This window comes from Jaculus jaculus, chromosome 15, assembly GCF_020740685.1.
Source record: "Jaculus jaculus isolate mJacJac1 chromosome 15, mJacJac1.mat.Y.cur, whole genome shotgun sequence".
Lineage (NCBI taxonomy): Eukaryota > Metazoa > Chordata > Mammalia > Rodentia > Dipodidae > Jaculus > Jaculus jaculus.
In genome coordinates this window covers 61,814,902-61,833,373 of record NC_059116.1, presented here as the reverse complement: position 1 = coordinate 61,833,373, position 18,472 = coordinate 61,814,902, and the positions used below count along the sequence as shown (strand labels likewise).

Below are 18,472 nucleotides of genomic sequence, written 5' to 3'. Positions count from 1 at the left end.
ACTGGTCAACCAGTCTGTCCAAAAAATAGAAGTTCCAAGTTCAGTGAGAGACTCCATCTCAAGAAAACACTTGCATGAGTGATAGAGGAAGACATCTGATTCTAGCTCCCATATGTGTACTCTTGGTGTACACACATACACACGTATGCACCACACACACCATACTATACCATGCATACTATATATAAGAGCACTCAAAAGCATAGATATAAAATAATTGTATTTCAGCTTACATCTTCCTTTCATGTACTACAAAATGCTAACACATCATTGATATAATGCAAACATCTGAAAATCTGAGCACAGATGCTTTTAAAATCTCATGACATGGACTGGAGAGATGGCTTAGTGGTTAAGGCGCTTGCCTACAAAGCCAAAGGACCTAGATTTGATTCCACAGTACCCACATAAAGCCAGATGCACAAAGTGGTACAAGTGCCTGGAGTTCTGCAGTGGCCAGAGGTCCTGGTATGCCCATTCTCTCTCAAATAAGATATTAAAAATATTTTTAAAAATCTCATGTCATATACATATTTAGCTTTTTGAAGTAGGGTCCCACTTTAGCCCAGGCTGACCTGGAATTCACTAAGTAGTCTCAGGGTGATCTTGAACTCATGGAAATCCTCCTACCTCTGCCTCCTGAGTGCTGAGGTTGAATGCATGAGCCACCATGCCTGGCAGCATATATTTTATAATTTTCTTTGTGTTTTCTGTGGTATTTTTTGTTTGTTTTTTTCAAGGTAAGGTCTCACTCTAACCCAAGCTGACCTGGCACTAACTCTGTAGTTCCAGGCTGGCTTCGAACTCAGAGCTATCCTCCTACCTCTGATTCCTGAGTGCTGGAATTAAAGACATGTGCCATCACAACCAGCTCTTCTATGATCTTTGTAGCTCACTAACTCTTGTCTGATTTGTTTTTTAGACACTTAAAAAAGTAAATTACATTTGGAATTTTTAGTTTGTTCTACTTAGGATATGAAATTATTTACACTATGTTCAAATAAATATTCAGTCATCATTAGAGCTCCACACCCTCCTTTTCTGTTCCCTTGGGAGGCACCGGTGGCTCTCTTGGTTCCTGGAAACTTTGAGTGCCACCTTTTATCATTCCAAGAGATTTCTGCCAGTGATGCTGCTTCCATGGTTTCATGCTTGTTAGACAAACCTTGTTGCCTTGCCTACCAAGTCACAGTGTTTCTAGCTCATGGCAGAGCTAACATGCTGAAGGGAGAAGAGTCAGAGAGCGTGATCTGACTCAGCTCTTTCCAGAGACTGAGTATGAGCATGAAACCGAGTGGAGGGTGGGTTGTGTCCATGTAAGTCCTTCCATTGGAAACAGTCTTCTACTTGTTTAATTAAGAATTGGGTAAAGGATGTGGCCTGTAAAAAGTGGATTTTAAACAATTTATTTTTCAAGTATTTTATTTATTTTATGAGAGAGAGAGAGAGGGAGAAAGAAAAAGAGGCAGATAGAGAACGGGTGCATCATGGCCTCCAGCAACTGCAAACGAACTCCAGATGCATGTGCCATGTACTGCATCTGGCTGTACATGGGTCCTGGGGAGTTGAACCTGGATCCTTAGGCTTTGCATGCAAACACCTTAACTGCTAAGCCATCTCTCCAGCCCTGAAACAAGTTTTAATTGCTGTAATTTTCTCCTTTCAAAATTCTCTTTAATTTTGAGGTAGGGCAGAGAGTCCAGTGAGACCTAGAAAACAATGATTTGGGCATATTTGAATGATTTGATTAATTTAATAATATGAAATTTTCTTTCATGGGCTTGTATTTTTTAGTGAAATATATTATAATATTTATATATAAATATATAATAATATATTTGTCTTGTGACTTTTGTTGGGGAGTTGAGAACAAAATTTATCTACCCTAGATTGGACACCAATGACAGACCAAAGAAATGATCCTATCCAAGTTTAGCCTGGTGAACAAATGAATTTATTGTTGTTATGGGTGACTCATAGGTTGCTGTGTCACCAAAATGTCTACCCCAGAGTCATAAAGGTTGAATTCTTGGGGCTTCCTGCCCAACTTACAGGCACATCCACAGAAAAGTCTCTTCTCCTTCACAGTGTTTAATGCTCATGGAAGCTGAGGGAGGGATTGTGAGTTGTGCCACTTTCTGGGTTTCCTAAGTCTTGAATTTCATGACTTCCTGGGCTTCCTAACTTTCCTTAGCTTCTTGAATCTTTTTTTTTTTTTAATTTATTTATTTATTTATTTATTTGAGAGCGACAGACACAAAGAGAAAGACAGATAGAGGGAGAGAGTGAGCGCACCAGGACTTCCAGCCTCTGCAAACGAACTCCAGACGCGTGCACCCCCTTGTGCATGTGGCTAACGTGAGACCTGGGGAACCGAGCCTCGAACCGGGCTCCTTAGGCTTCACAGGCAAGTGCTTAACCGCTAAGCCATCTCTCCAGCCCAGCTTCTTGAATCTTAAGAACCTCCTCTTCTCTTCAGGAGGGAATGTTTCCACTCAGAGGAAATAGCTACACAGCAACCATGCATTATGTTTGAATGACCAACTAAACTATGGTGCAGAGAACCAAAGTACTTTTCATGCTGGTGAATTAAAAACAAAACAAAACTGCATAAATGTTTCTAAAGTTCAGTTGAATTTGATTTTTTTAAAGATATGAACAAGCATTCCTGACTAGTTTGGTTGGATTGAGGCCTGAAAAATATTTTTGGACAGGACTTTCAGATGTCAAAAGCAAAGGGACCTTTCAGTGGACTGTAGAAGAGCAAGTTCAGTTCACCCACTGGAATGCAGACATGCCAGGTAGGTGACTGCTGCAATTTAGGGGTTCAGCCTCCCTCCACAGCCATCAAGAAAGCCTGCTGCTCCTCTGTGAACCTTTCCAAATTAATGTTTTATTTATTTATTTGAGAGAGAGACATACAAACACAGAGAGAGTGAGTGTGGCCACACCAGGCTTCCAGCCGCTGAGGCAGACAGCACTTTGTGCCTCTGGCTTTATGTAGTTGCTGGGGAATCAAACCTGGGCTGCATTGCAGCAAATGCCTTTTCCGTGAGCCATCTCTCCAGCGTCAGAGTATGGAAATTAACTGAGCTTTCAGTAATCTTTATGTTTTCTTCCTGCCCTCTCCCTCCTTCCTTCTTATGTTTTAAATCCCACTGAGTTTGCAGTGTTCTAGAGGAAAAAGGAAGAGAAAATTGCTAGGTTATTTGGTATGGATCTATTTTAAAAAAAAACTTTAAAATTTCAAAGTAGTCATAAATGCTCTGAATGACTGACTTATTTCTGACAACTTGAAGCTATATAGGAAATGTCCGTCAAACTTTTCAGTGCAGCAGGAATAGAAATACATGTTAGCTTGAAGGTTGGACAAAGGACAGTACCTATGTGAAACTCAGTGTTCTAGTTGCTTGAACTTGTCCTTATATGAGCTGGAATTTATTTTACCTTCTACGAGCTACACAAGGGATGTTTAGGTATCTTTATTTAAGAAATGTAAAATTGGGTCTCAGAATTTATGGGTCTTCGAAATACATGAGCCTGGATTTAGACTAAACTGTATAGTTTCTAAATGTAGCCACCTTGTCTTATAGTAGCCAGCCTCCTTGCTAACTTTGCCTTGTCTTTCCTTCTTAGAAATTGTTAATGGTCTCTGAAACAGACTGTGAAAGAGTTTTTGTTTTCTTTCTATACCGATGTCACTGGTGTATGACACTTTTCAATATGACAATACCCAGAGAATTCATCACTATTATAGATCACAAAACATTGTGCCAGAGTGACATAATAACAAAACAAATACCAGAAGTGCATGAATTTACTCTTTGGCCTGATGCAACCTCATCACCAGGAGTTATTTGACTTAGAATCCTCATGTTTCAGTGAGAAAAAGACATTACAAATCAGATTATTGATTGTTCAATTATTAATCTTTATGAAATAGTCATGATATTCCATACAATGTTTTTAAATAAATGTGTAGAATATTAAAATTTGAATGCACACATTTTGTGTTTATTTTTTCTTTGAGACATGGTCTTGCTCTAGCCCACACTGATCTGGAACTATTTCTGTAGCACTGGCCTCAAACTGTGAGCGATTCTCAAACTGTGAGTGATCCTCCAACCTTGCTCTCTAGAGTACTGGGCTCTTAGGTGTGAGACACTGTGCCTCGCTAAATGAATATTTTTAGTTGATTTAAATGATAAGAGTGGTAACTCCTAATTTCAAGTTTTCCTTTATTTCTGCAACTCATTGAGCAGTAGAATTCTGAGAGATGAATCCTGAAATAACAATGGGGAAGCTTTTAGAACTGTGTGAATGAGTTCTAGGCATTTAATAACCTTTAAAATACTATAAATAAAATATTAGCTCCTAGCAGTAAAGAATCTTGATATTTTCTTTTTTATTTAAATATTTTTATTTTTATTTATATATTTATTTGAGAGAGAGGGAGGGAGGGAATGAGAGAGAATGGGCGCAGTAGGACCTCCAGCCACTGCAAACGAACTCCAGATGCATGCACCCCCCTTGTGCATCTGGCTAACGTGGGTCCTGGGAAACTGAACATGGGTCCTTTGGCTTTGCAGGCAGACACCTTAACCACTAAGCCATCTCTCCAGCCAAATAATCCTGATATTTTCAACCTCCTATCTTAGCTATTTGAAACTTGCTATAACTACAAAATAGAATTATTATTTTTTTTTGAGTTTTTTTTTTTTTTGATTTTTTGAGGTAAGGTCTCACGCTAGCCCAGGCTGACCTGGAACTCACTATGCAGTCTCAGGGTGGCCTCGAACTCACGGCAATCCTCCTACCTCTGCCTCCCAAGTGCTGGGATTAAAGGCGTGCGCCACCATGCCAGGCTCAAAATAGAATTATAAATTACTAATATAGAATAACCATTTATTTATGTACTTCTTTACTTACTTATTTTGTAACCCTATAAATTAGGCCCTGCTATTTGCACCTTAAAATAAGAAAGAAATTTCAGAATGGTTGTATAACTTACCCAAATTCTCTAAATTAGGAGTGTTCTGTTTGGAAATTTGTAAACAAACAAACAGAAAAAAAAAAAAAAACAATCCAGGACTGGAGGGATGGCTTAGCAGTTAAGGTGTTTGCCTGCAAAGCCAAAGGACCCTGGTTCGATTCCCCAGGATCCACGCTAGAAAGACGCACAAGGGAGAGCACATGTCTGCAATTCACTTGCAGTGGCTGGAAGCCCTGGTGCACCCATCCTTTCTCTCTCTCTCTCCCTTCCTCCCCTGTTTCTCTGTCAAATAAATAAATAAAAATAAATATTAAAAAACACAAACTTTGGTCTTTGGAGATCTATATGTATCTGGGTGATGGTGGGGATCTCAAAGTTAAAAAAAAAAAGGAAGGAGAGAAGGCAGGCTGACAGGCAGAAAGGAAGGAAATTCATCAAACTACTATTTTTGCCATTTTGGCAGAAATATCATTAAATGCCTATGTGAGAGCCATCTTGTCAGATAGATGTTAGAAATAAAAAAGTTAACCAAGGGCTGGAGAGATGGCTTAGCGGTTAGGCGCTTGCCTGTGAAGCCTAAGGACCCTGGTTCAAGGCTCAGTTCCCCAGGTCCCACATTAGCCAGATGCACAAGGGGGCGCACGCATCTGGAGTTTGTTTGCAGAGGCTGGAAGCCCTGGCGTGCCCATTCTCTCTCTTCCTCTATCTGTCTTTCTCTCTGTGTCTATCACTCTCAAATAAATAAATAAAAAATTAAAAAAAAATAAAAAGCAATGTCTTGGGTGATTCTAGAAGCTTCATTAAAAAAAAAAAGTTAACCAAGTTCCCTTCAATTAAGGTCATAATTCTGTTAGGGACATAGACCACACAAATAAAAGTCAAAAATATGTTTTGAAATGTCACAGGCCGGGGCTGGGGATGTAGCTCAGTTGGTAGAGTGCTTGCCAACTGTGGAGTCCATCCCCAGCACATCACAAACAAGGTATTGTGGCACATACTTGTGATTTCAGCATTGAGGACATAGAATCAGGAAGATCAGAAGTTCAAGGTCATTTTGAGTTACATAACAAGAACAAGGCCAGTCTGGGATACATGAGACTGTCAAGAAAGAAAGGGAAAGAGAGAGAGAGAGAGAGAGAGAGAGAGAGAGAGAGAGAGAGAGAGAGAGAGAGAAGAGAGAGAGAGAAATATTGAGAGAGAGAAGGAAATAAAGAAGGAAGGAAGGAAGGAAGGAAGGAAGGAAGGAAGGGAGGGAGGGAAGAAGAAGGAAAAGAAATAGCACAAAATGGAACTGGTGAGATAGTTCTTGCAATCATGAGAATGTGACTTTGATCTCCACCATTCACATAAAGTCCTGGGTGGAGGGTCATGTACTTATAATCCCTGGACCTCACTGGCTAGCTCGTCTAGCCTAATTGGTAAGCTCCAGGCCAATGAGAGACCTGTCTCAAGCAGAGACTATGTTCCTGAGAAGTTACATCTGAGTTTTTCCTCTGGCCTGCACACATGTCCACAGGTATTGATGAAAGGAAAGCGCATGACTCAGTTGCTGGGGTACTGGCGTTGGCATGTATTCCACATCCACGGGCAGAGGTCAGTGCCCACTGTCACAGCGCTTTGAATCAGCCTCTGTGCACAGGCTGGCCTTCAATAAGGATCGATCAGCCAACTTTATGTTTGATGCAGGACGAAAGACAGGATGTGTTGCCATGAGAACTGGAATTGCTGGAGGCTTGTGGGATGTTTTGAAATGTGATGAAAAGGCAAAATTTGTATGCAAGCACTGGGCAGAAGGAGTAACTCGCCCACCAGAACCCACCACAACTCCTGAACCCAAATGTCCGGAGGATTGGGGTACCAGCAGTAAAACCACTTTGTGTTTCAAGGTGAGTATCTGTTCCTAGGCTAATAAAGAATCTCACTTTTTTTTTTTTTTTTTTTCTTGTTAGGGTCTCACTCTAGTCCAGGCTGACCTGGAATTCACTATGTAACCTGAGGGTGGCCTCGAATTTATGGTGATCCTCTGCCTCCTGAGTGTTGGGATTAAAGGCATGCGCCACCACTCCCGGCTTAAGAATCTGACATATTTTATGTATGACAAGTTACCTAGGGAGTTAAAAACAAATAAGTGACAAATTACATTGCTCAGGCTCTCCCTGTAGAAACTCTTTTCTGAGGGTACTGGTCTGGGGGGGTCCCTGGGTGCATACTAACGGCTGGTTAAACTGAGGAGAACAGATACAATCAGCAATACAGGTCTGTCGTCCCCATTGGCTCTCTGGGGCTCCTCCTCCCCCAGCTCTGCTCTGAGCTCTTCCTCTTGATGAAAAATTCTGCTCCTCATTATGTTACATGAAAAGCTATGGCATTTCCTTTTTGCTCGTGTCTTGAAACTTGAGCTTCTGGTTAACTTAGTCTATAAACTAATATTCTATATTGCCCTGTGGGTTGTGAGGGCTTGCTCTGTTTTTGTTTTTTTTTTTAATATTAGTGACTATGATGGTGGGAGATGAAGGCAGTATGGGTAGGGGCACGTAGTCCTTTAAAGTTCAGAAGAACATTGCTAACTGAGTGGGCCACTGCACTGAATCTCAAGAGCGATCTAGATTGTTCAATCTAGACTGGTTCGTCAGGGTTCACAACACAATTTACTCACAAGAGACTATGTGGGAGATTTTGTAAACCAGGTGTTATTGTGAGGTGCTAGTTGGAGGACTAACACAACACAGGTCAGGTATTTTATTGTTGTCTCTGGAATGTTTGCATTACTACACTGGCTGAATTCATGCTGTAAACAACTCTGCCTTAAGCTGTCAGGCTATGGAGATTAGCCTCAGTTTTTCAAGGGAAACAGAATTGTCCAGAGCTGAAATATGAATGAGGGATTCTAGTAGAGACTACCCAGGTTGATGTGTATCATCAGTTCAACTTTTGTGCCTCACTGCAAATCATGTGGCTTTAGAAATGCTTTAATTAGAGTATGTTTAGAAATGCACTGACCATCTTAGAAGTACCAAGATGGGAGAATTAATTAGAATCAGCTAATAGTTCATTTACTTAAGAAACCAAAATTTGTTAGCAGAGTGTAGAAAGATGAGATAGGGATTTTGGGATCTACTGATGAAGAAACTTATTCTTGACAAATTTATTATAAAGCTCAAGTCAAATACAGGTCAAGCAGAATGTTATCTACATTGCAAACAACCTGGGAGACATGGTCTATTGAGGTAAGCCTCCTTTCCCACATGCCTGTGATGGTGGGGACAATGACTCATGAGGAATGAAAATTATGAAAGTTAGCAGCTCTAAATTACCTCTTGCACTCTTTGCACGTCCCAGTGTCACTGTGGATTCCATCTGCAGTCCTCTGGGTAACAGGACCCAGTGCCCAAATTATATACAACATATCAAATTTAGTTTAATTTTGAACCCATTTCTGCCACAGTATGTTAATACATGTACTTGTCAAAATGTGCTGCTGTAAGGAGAAAAGTCAACATAGTTTTGACACCAGTAGTAGCCAGGTTTTTACCATTTAAGATGAACAGGAAAACAGACAATAACAAAATTCTAGGGATTTCATTTTCCTTGAAAAAAGTTCCATATTCCTATTCATTTTCTTTTTTTAAATTTTTCAAGGTAGGGTCTCACTCTAGTCCAGGCTGACCTGGAATTCACTATGGACTCTCAGGGTGGCCTCGAACTCACAGCAATCCTCCTTCCGCTGCCTCCCGAGTGCTGGGATTAAAGGTGTGTGCCACCACACCCGGCCTATTCATTTTCTATGTATCATAATTTTGCTATTTTTTTGTACCTCAGTACTACTTTTTATACTTAACCAAATTATTCTTGTCTCCCAAAATGAACTATATTAATCCATATGGCTTCAGTTTCTAAGTTTTGAATTTTAATTCTTCTATATTTTAAAATACTTTTATTTTATAAAGCAGGAAAATCATTCCTCAAGTTTTTCTAACTCAAATAGTCACATATAAATTGATTTCAACACAAGAGAATGAGATGGTTTGGAGTCTTTGTAAAACTTAGTTTTTCTACAAATGAATTCCTTCAACAGTGAATGATTATTTTGAGTTGAAAGGCTAAAAATTGTAAAATATTTTTACCAAATCATGTCTTTAGCTGTATGCAAAAGGAAAACATGAGAAGAAAACATGGTTTGAATCGCGAGACTTTTGCAGAGCTCTGGGTGGAGAACTGGCTAGCATCAATAACAAAGACGAGCAGCAAACGATATGGCGGCTCATAACGTAAGTCTTTCTTCTCTAGGACGCTCATCTCTCACATGTCTCGTGCTAATGTCACGAAGCAAACACTTTTATGTTTCTGTATCGTGTCCCAAATTTAGTTCAAAATCTTAATTGTATAGGTACACATCCAGCAATGAATGGCTCTATAAAACCATAAGGCACTCAACACCTAGCTGTTGAATGAGTGAGTGAATACACTTTTAATGCTTTACAATATTTCTCTCAAACAATGACCAATTTTTAGGATGTTTATGGCTGGCAGATACACATGTATTGCATAACCCATTTAGTTGCTACTCTCTTTACTTGCATACTACTTAATTTGTGCTTCAGAAGTAACTTTCAAATCTTGCTTGTCTTTATAGGTGACCCAACTCAGTTCAGCCAGTTACATCTACTTTCTTTGTATTTGTAGGGCCAGTGGGAGCTATCACGAGCTGTTCTGGTTGGGGCTGACTCATGGAAGTCCTTCAGAGGGTTTCACCTGGAGTGACGGTTCTCCTGTGAGTCATTTCAAATACAGCATTTCTTGTAGTACATTCTATTCATTTCGATGTTATCATTCGCTTAACTCACATTTGTAGCAAAGAAATATCATCATGATAGCTAGAGACATTTTTGCAAACTAAACACAATTACAAGGAAAAGGCAGAAGTAGACATTGTTCAGCTTGCCCCATGTGCTGGAAGCATAGCTGGGATTGAGTAGATGGAAAAAACGAATGAAAGCTCAGTTCACCAGTTGATCTAAAATATTTCTATTCTGCACAAAATAAGACATGTCTTCACAAGTGAGTGTTCTGTAGCCTTCTGAAAAATCAATAAAATTGGACACAACTTTTGATGTTCCCATTAATACCCACCAATGCTAATCGCACTTCTCCATTCTCCAAGATAGAGAAGTGAGGGCCTTGAGCATTTGCTGGCAATAGTGAGCAGCTGCAGTCCTCGCCAGAAATGAAATTTGTGACTTCAGTTCTTGCTCCTCTCATAACCCACTCGCATCTCTTCAAGGAACTTGAGTAAGCTGGTTTGTTTGATGGCTGCTGCACTAAGATTTGGAATTTATATCTCTGGAAAATCAATCATATTGCTTGGTACAAAGCTCTGTGAGCTCTGACTGAATACTGAAAGCTTCCTAGAGGACCTAAACACAAGGCTCTTATTTGTTTCCATTGTTAATTTTAGCAATAGTTGGTCTTTTTGTTAGCAATTTTATAGGCCTTTTTCTTTTTTTTTCTTTTAAAAATCTTTATTTCATTTATCATTTATGCCATTTTTTTCTTGCTTTTTTCAAATGTGAGCTGCTGCCTTTTTCTTCCTTAAGAAGAATTTGTTGTATTTCTTTATCCTCTCTACCTAATAAAGAGAAAGCATCCAGTGAATTACTTAAATATTATCCCTTAAGAATGGGCTGTGAATTTAGGAAATTACATTACTGATTGAGAAATGGAACTTTTTTGGCTTCTTCCTATATATACATCCTATTTTGTGGCCATTGGAGCCATTCAATTTAATGAGAGAACAGAAAGTGGTATACTAATCAATCACTTACTCTAGTCAACTTTAAGAGCATCCATGTAATAGATGTTACTTCATTTTCCTTTTTTGTTTGTTTGTTTTTGAGACATGCTCTACCTTTAGCGCAGGCTGACTTGGAACTCACAGTGATCGTTATCTTTTGTCTTTTGAGTAATAGAACTAAAGACATGCACCAGCACACTTGGCTTCAAAAAGTTATTTCTTTTTCACTTGTATTCATAAAATGTGTTTTCAAAGCAAAACTACTTTAAAAATAAAAATTAAGTAGATGAAAAAAGGGAAACCAATCGTTTTCTATATGGATAAATGATTTGCATTGGTGTGACATCAATACTTAGTAGCTGCAATGTCATATTTCTGGTAGAGCGTTTGACTAAGAGTAAGTATCACATTTCTAATATAGGTTTCATATGAAAACTGGGCATATGGAGAACCTAATAACTACCAAAATGTTGAATTCTGTGGTGAGCTGAAAGGTGATCCTGGCATGTCCTGGAATGATATTAACTGTGAGCACCTTAACAACTGGATTTGTCAGATACAAAAAGGTATGATCTCCCTAGAGCTCGCTTCCTGATACCTTGATACCTCCTCCTATCAGCAGCATGGAACAAACAAACAACAGACTGAGGGAATTGTCTAGAGCCTTCACTTCACCGGATGAGGAGGAAGGCACTGAGTAGATAAATGTTCCAAAAGAACAGAAGATCAAGAGGCCACCAAGAATTCTGTACGAGTCACGTCCTCCAAAAATGTTTCCATGAGCAGTTCTGATTCTGGCCCACATTCTGCAGTGGTAGGGACGGTTGGGTATCCTAGCCTGTAAAAGAGAGTCCAATGTAACTTCTTCTTTATTTTTAGTGTTTTTTTTTTTTTTTTCCCTAGGTAGGGTCTCACTGTGGCTCAAGCTGACCTGGAATTCACTATGTAGTCTCTGGGTGGCCTCGAACTCACAGTGACCCTCCTACCTCTGCCTCCCAAGTGCTGGGATTAAAGGCGTGGGTCACCACGCCTGGCTAACTTCTTTATTTTTACTTTTTTGAATTTTCATTTGCTGACATACATTTGCCATTCCATAGGTAGAAACTCTCCCAAGTGTGAATGTTTTCATTACTGATTTCTGAAGCACATATTCAACACTGAGAACAGGCAGGACTTGGAAAACTCTGAGGCTATGGGACCTTTTTTTTTTTTTTTTTCCCCTTTTTGGTTTATCAAGGTAGGGTCCCGCTGTAGCTCAGGCAGATCTGGAATTTACTATGTAGTCTCAGGGTGGCCTCAAGCTCATGTAGCTCCTCCCGCCTCTGCCTATATGCTATTATTTATGCTCAAAAATTTATAATAGTTCCAGTCCTTAAGGATTGACAGGAGCCATGTTTTTAAGTTATAATTAAGCAAACAACGGACTCTTCCCTGATCAGCTTCCTCACAGCACGTAGATGAATGGCGCCACATCGCCCTCTGCTGGATCGTAACTCCCCATTCTGCGGCAGAGGCCTGGTGCTGCCCGACGGCGTCTTTCCTTAGTCACGTTAGCGTTCCTGCTTCAGTTTCCATAAAACCCGTGGACTGCTTTGCAGAAGGGCTTCCTGCTAAGAAAGGCTGGTAGTGGTACTTTTGTATTCTCAGAGCTTTTTCTATCACAGATAGAAAATACGCTAATCCAAAGGCCAGATAAACTGACTTCCTTTAGCAGATTACAACAAAATCTAGATACTAGCTATTTTAGAAGAAAGACATTTCATTTAAGTTCTAGCAAAATACACATTTAAAAAGAACAAGATTACTTGTAGAAAATATATTTGTATGTTATACATAAATAGTGTATGTTGAATACTTTCAAATAATGAAATTGTGAATTTACAGCTAATTTTAATATGTCTAACTGGAAAACTACCTGATGAGCACCGACTTCACACTAGTGACTGACGTATTTTTACCGTACCTGCATATACATATTTCTAATCCATTTTATAGTTGGTGAAATGATGGCTAAGCAATTTAATCCCATGACAGAGATTTGAAGCTGGGCTTCATTCATTTTAGAATTAATACATTTTTATTTCTTTATGTGAGGCTATTTGTGCCAAGAAACTGTCTTCCCATTTCTTGTGGCCAGTATATCTAATTATGTCTAATTTGTGTGACCCTAATTCTCTCTTATTTCATTGTCCTTTTACAATGTGGGAAGTGAATTGGAGGGTGGAAAGAGGGATGCAATAAGTGGAGGAGAGTTTTTAAAGTTTAGTTAGCACATGGAAACATAAAGATCTTTAATGGCCAAAGTTTGACAACGCTTAATATCTTTTTCTGATTTTATAGGGAAAACACTACAACCTGAGCCAACACCAGCTCCTCAAGACAGTAGGTGTTTCTGTATTTTTTTATATCTGTATAATAGGCTTTTCCTGCATTTTCTTACTCAGTGAAAAAAAAAAAAAAAACAAAAACAGGAAAGGTGAAGACCAGACGTTCTTAACATCTTTGATAATCTCATGAAAGGTTAGACCTTCGTATTGGGAGAGAAGACCACATGTACAATCTTAGTTCAACTTCCTGTAGTTATGTCAGTCAAATCCAAAGGTCCTGATTTTCCTTGATTAGCACACTGCCAGTGGTCAGAGTTGATGTCTGCAAAACAACACACAATTATTTCATTAAAGGTCTAAAGTTAGAGATCTGAAATCTGTTTGACTAGGTCCAGAATGCAGTTTTCTACATAACCATGTTCCTGCCAGAGGACAGGGGGAAGAATCTGGTAGCTTTCTTTGATAACTGTTGGAACTGCACTCCTTGAATTCATTGGTTTATGGCTCCTCCCTCCATTTTCACAACCAGCAGTGTGGCATCTTCAGTTGTCATTGTGCTTTCTTATGTAGTTAGCCTAAATCACGTTTACAAAGTTCTTTTCATTAGAAGCCAATGTTCATAGGCTACAGGAAATGGGTCCTGGATATCTTTGAAGCCAGGTTTTAGCCTCCTACAGTATAGAACCATAAAGTTCTTGGTTTGGTAGGAACCTTAGAAGTTTCTTGGTGTATGAGTATCTGGATTCACCAGTTGTACCTGAACTACAAAGTAAGTAACTACTGTAAGAAGTCTTTTTTTTATAGTGGGTAGAGTCTGATTTCTCATAGTTCCCATTGCTTGGACCTAGAACATCTTTCCAGCTATGCTAACCTCCTGATGAAAGGAACACTGGGAGTTATTTTACCAAGTAATGACCCATGGACCTTAGTTGAGAAGAGAAATATGCTAGTTTTTACAGGGTTGGTAGTGAATAAATATTTGGCCTTAGACAATCCAGTTTGTACTTAGCATAGATATTCTGTTTAGTCTACCATCTCAGATATAGACATGTTTTTGAAATAGCTACTGCCTCCATTGACCAGATTTTTAAAATTTATCAAGCAAAATCCATCACCATTTCTTATGATGTTTTTCAGATCCACCGGTCACAGCAGATGGGTGGGTTATCTACAAAGATTCCCAGTATTATTTTAGCAAGGAGAAGGAAACCATGGATAATGCACGGGCATTTTGCAAGCGGAATTTTGGTGATCTTGTTTCCATCAAAAGTGAAAGTGAAAAGAAGTTTATATGGAAATATGTAAGTATGATTAATTTAAGAGTGGAGTAGTGGGGGTGGGAACATACCTTAGCAGTTAAAGGCACTCGCTTGCAAAGTCTATGGGCCTGGGTTTGATTTCCCAGTACCCATGTAAAGCCAGATGCACAAAGTGGCACAGGTGCCTAGGGTCCACTTGTAGTGGCAAGAGGCTCTGCAATACTCTACTCCTCCGCCTTCATTACAAATAAGCAAATTAAAAAAATTTTTTTTGTTTGTTTTTTGAGGTAGTTTCACTCTAGCCCACGTTGACCTGGAATTCACTCTGTATTCTCAGAGTGGCCTCGATCTCATGGCGATCCTCCTACCTTTGCCTCCCAAGTGCTGGGATTAAAGGTGTGCGCCACCGCGCCCAGCAAAAATATTTTTATTGATCTGTAGCTCAGAGGTTAAAGGCACTTGCATGCAAAGCCTGAAGTCTGGATTTAATTTCCCAGTACCCACATAAAGCCAGATGTACAAAGTGATCCACACATCTGGAGTTCTTTTCCAGGGGCAAAAGTCCTTTCTAATACTCTCTACCAAATAAATAATAAATACATAAAATAATGCTGCCCACTTCATTAAAAATATTTTTAGATTTCATTTATTTACTTATCTATTTATTTGAGAGATGGGGGAGGCAGATAAAGCATGGGAATGCCAGGGCCTCTAGCCACTGCAAATGAATTCCAAATGCATGTGGTCCCTTGTGCATCTGGCTTATATGGGCTAGGGAATTAAACCTGGGTCCTTAGGCTTCATAGGCAAGCACCTTAACCACTAAGCCATTTCTCCATCCCTAAAAATATATTTTTAAAAATATTTTTATTTATTTATTTGCTATTTGAGAGGTGGAAAGAAGGAGGGGGGAGAGAGGGAGAGAGAGAGAGAGAGAGAGAGAGAGAGAGAGAGAGAGAGAGAGCAAGAATGGGCATGCTAGGGCCTCCAGCCACTGTAAACAAATTCCAGATGCATGCTCCCCCTTATGCATATGGCTTACATGGGTCCTGGAGAGTCAAACCAGGATCCTCTGGCTTTGCAGGCAAATGCCTTAACCACTAATCCATCTCTCCAGCCCCCTAAAAACTATTTTTTAAGAACATAGAACAGTGATGAGGCTGGTAAGATGGATTTGTTGGCAAAGTGTTTACTGCAAAAGCATAAGGGCGAGTCCATCCCCACACCTATGTATAATAAATTTTTCTTTGCCCTGTGTGGTGACAAGTGCCTGGAATCCCAGAGTTGGGGAAGCAGAGATAGGAGGACCCTCGGGGTTTGCTGGCATTTGATATTTAGAGAAGGATGTAAAGTATTTGCTTCATAAAGTATAAATCATTAAGTTATTATTTTTGTATTTTATGAACATTAATATAACTTAAATATAAAACAGTTTTTCATGAACTCTTAGAAAATGTCCAAGTAGGCTGTCTCACTGATATGTAGGTTTTGTTGCTTACAATGTGACTGCAATTGAGCTTTATATAAACTTTCATTTCTTAGGTAAACAGAAATGGTGGCCAGTCACCATATTTTATTGGCTTGTTGATCAGCTTGGATAAGAAGTTTATGTGAGTAAATCAGCTAAAACAGCTTTGCTTAGGACAAGGCTCTGAGAAAAATCCTATGAGTTGTTTGGAGAATTTTTCTTTGCTGAGTGTTATAATTTTTCTAATATTCTGAATTTTTAAAAACCCTACAAAAATAATTTAAAATGATCCTATGAATGGTTTTCAACATTAACAATTCTCAAAGGGCTCAAAGTTGGATTTAAGCTTGCAAAATGTCACTTGTCTTTCCCAAAAGAATGAATGCTTCTTCAGAGGTAGAGGGCTGGATATGGGAAACACTGGTGGAGGAAGTCAGGTCATTTGGGTGTTTCTTTCCTTGTTCATTAATGAATGTGCTCTCTGGGGTTTTAACAACAAATATGTCCTTCTGCCCATGCGCAGAGGTCTTATCCACATGATTCCATGTGATTTTTATTGCTATCTTTCAGTCATGAAGACATCATTTCTAAGGAACAAATATGGTGGTTATTCATATGGACAAGTACTTATTTTATCATTTTTAAAGCAAGGTGGAATCCAATGATCTCTTTTCCTTCCAGCTCTCCATGTCTGACTCTCTATAACTCATGAAAATAGGCACTGACCCATCTATCTTGCCAGACCAGAGTAAGCCAGACTCAAAATGCCCCTCGAGAGAACCTGTATCTCAGTGGATGGATCAGTTATATAGGAATCATGACTGAAGAGAATGGGGGAAAGACTTTGTTTTTGGCTCCAAGAATAGTCAGACATCCACTTCCCCTTCTTCGGGACTAAAAGTAGTTTGTGTCCAGGTGGAAAAAGAAGGCTGGCAAGGATTCTGTCTTCATGTCTGTCTCATGCACCTTCTCAGTGAATCATACTCCTGGGTGACAATATCCTAAAATGAAAGTGACACTGTGCATGATTAAATCTAGTTTAGAGCTGTTTGTGGATTTGACCCAAAGCACTGGGTTTCCATCAAGGAGCTCAATGCTGGGAACACACTGGCTCACCCGGCGTCAGAGTTTCCTTTGGCTTTTCCCTGAGTGTGCCGCGGACCCTCTGCCCCTTCATCCTGATGTCCTTTCCCACTCTAGGTTGTGTCCAAGTATTTTGATGGCTGGGTGTTTGCAAAATGCTTGAATTTTCTTTTCCAGTTGGATGGATGGAAGCAAAGTGGATTATGTGGCCTGGGCCACCGGTGAACCCAATTTTGCAAATGATGATGAAAACTGTGTAACTATGTATACAAATTCAGGTAGACCATACACAAATTTTATTGACTTTCCTTTACAGTATATGTCTTATTTTCTGTATCTTTAAGCTAGAAGTAGCAGGTGATGCACTTAAGGAAGAAAATAATGCAGAATTCTTATTTTAGGCACCTAGCTTTTCAATTTGTAAGGAGAAATTTGTAAGGATGTTTACAAGTAAGCTAACAGATGACATGGTCAAACTTCTCACTTCTTCCAAATTAAAATACACTTTTTTTCTTTACCAGATAAGGTCACAAAACCATTCTCATACCCAATAAAATAAAAGTAATTCTTCAATATGATCTAATAAGAAGTCTGACATTTATATTCCTCATTTATTTACAATTTTTCTGCTTTTTATTTTTTGACATTTTCATGGATATGTGTTACATTATGAATATATGCAGTCCACATTACCTTCTCTTACTCCCTAAAAGTCTTTCTGTATTCCTGCTCTTACATGTGCTCTTCCTTAAAGTGAGCAGCCTTCAGTTGTAATTAACTCACGGGGAGGGTTGGTCTCCCAAGCCCGCCCCCACCCTGTGACTGACTGCTGACTTGGCACCATTGTGCACAGGTCGCCAGACTTCCACATCCTTCTGCCCCATCCTCCAGCTATTACATTCAAATTATGGTACATTTTTAATAATATCAATTCAAGTAAACATCTAGAATATGCCTGTTCCCATTTTTTTCTCCAGCTCTATAAAATGAGAATAGTTTCTCTGCTGTTGAAAAGACTAAATGAGATAACACACCTAAAACTGAGCACATGCTTAGCAATTACCAGATTATCACTATTAGTGATTACTAATATCCACAATATCAAGTACAATGGTTGGAGCATGAAAAACTTTCTGTAACTTGAACTCTTGTCAGTTTAAGTGAAAGAGCAAAGGAGGTAGTGTAGGAATTCCTCTAGTTACATGGGAAAAGAAAATGTGAGTTTGGTCTGAACCATTATTGGAACTCCTCACAAGGAGTTTATAAATGTTTCTTTAAAAGTGTGTTTTTAAACATGAACATGTAAATCAAATTTAACTACTCTTCTCTTTGCCAGGGTTTTGGAATGACATTAACTGTGGCTTTCCAAATAACTTCATTTGCCAGAGGCATAATAGCAGCATCAATGCCACAGCAGTGCCCACCGTGCCCCCCCGCCCTGGTGGCTGTAAGGAAGGCTGGAATTTATACAATAACAAGGTATTAGGAGAATGAGGTGCAGTCTTAGTGTTTGTGTTACTTAAGTTTTTAAAAAAAATTTCTTTGACAAAA

General features: G+C 39.2%; 1 protein-coding gene across 1 annotated transcript in view; it reads left to right on the top strand.

Annotated features, from left to right (window-relative positions):
• Nucleotides 1-18,472, top strand: part of Mrc1 (mannose receptor C-type 1) — a 94,518-nt gene that overhangs the window by 49,987 nt on the left and 26,059 nt on the right. The window contains exons 11-20 of the mRNA XM_045135012.1: nucleotides 2,653-2,801; nucleotides 6,680-6,879; nucleotides 9,134-9,261; nucleotides 9,677-9,764; nucleotides 11,206-11,350; nucleotides 13,125-13,166; nucleotides 14,249-14,412; nucleotides 15,913-15,980; nucleotides 17,099-17,199; nucleotides 18,258-18,400. Coding sequence (XP_044990947.1) covers nucleotides 2,653-2,801; nucleotides 6,680-6,879; nucleotides 9,134-9,261; nucleotides 9,677-9,764; nucleotides 11,206-11,350; nucleotides 13,125-13,166; nucleotides 14,249-14,412; nucleotides 15,913-15,980; nucleotides 17,099-17,199; nucleotides 18,258-18,400 — 1,228 coding nt within the window. The remainder of the gene's footprint in view (nucleotides 1-2,652; nucleotides 2,802-6,679; nucleotides 6,880-9,133; nucleotides 9,262-9,676; nucleotides 9,765-11,205; nucleotides 11,351-13,124; nucleotides 13,167-14,248; nucleotides 14,413-15,912; nucleotides 15,981-17,098; nucleotides 17,200-18,257; nucleotides 18,401-18,472) is intronic.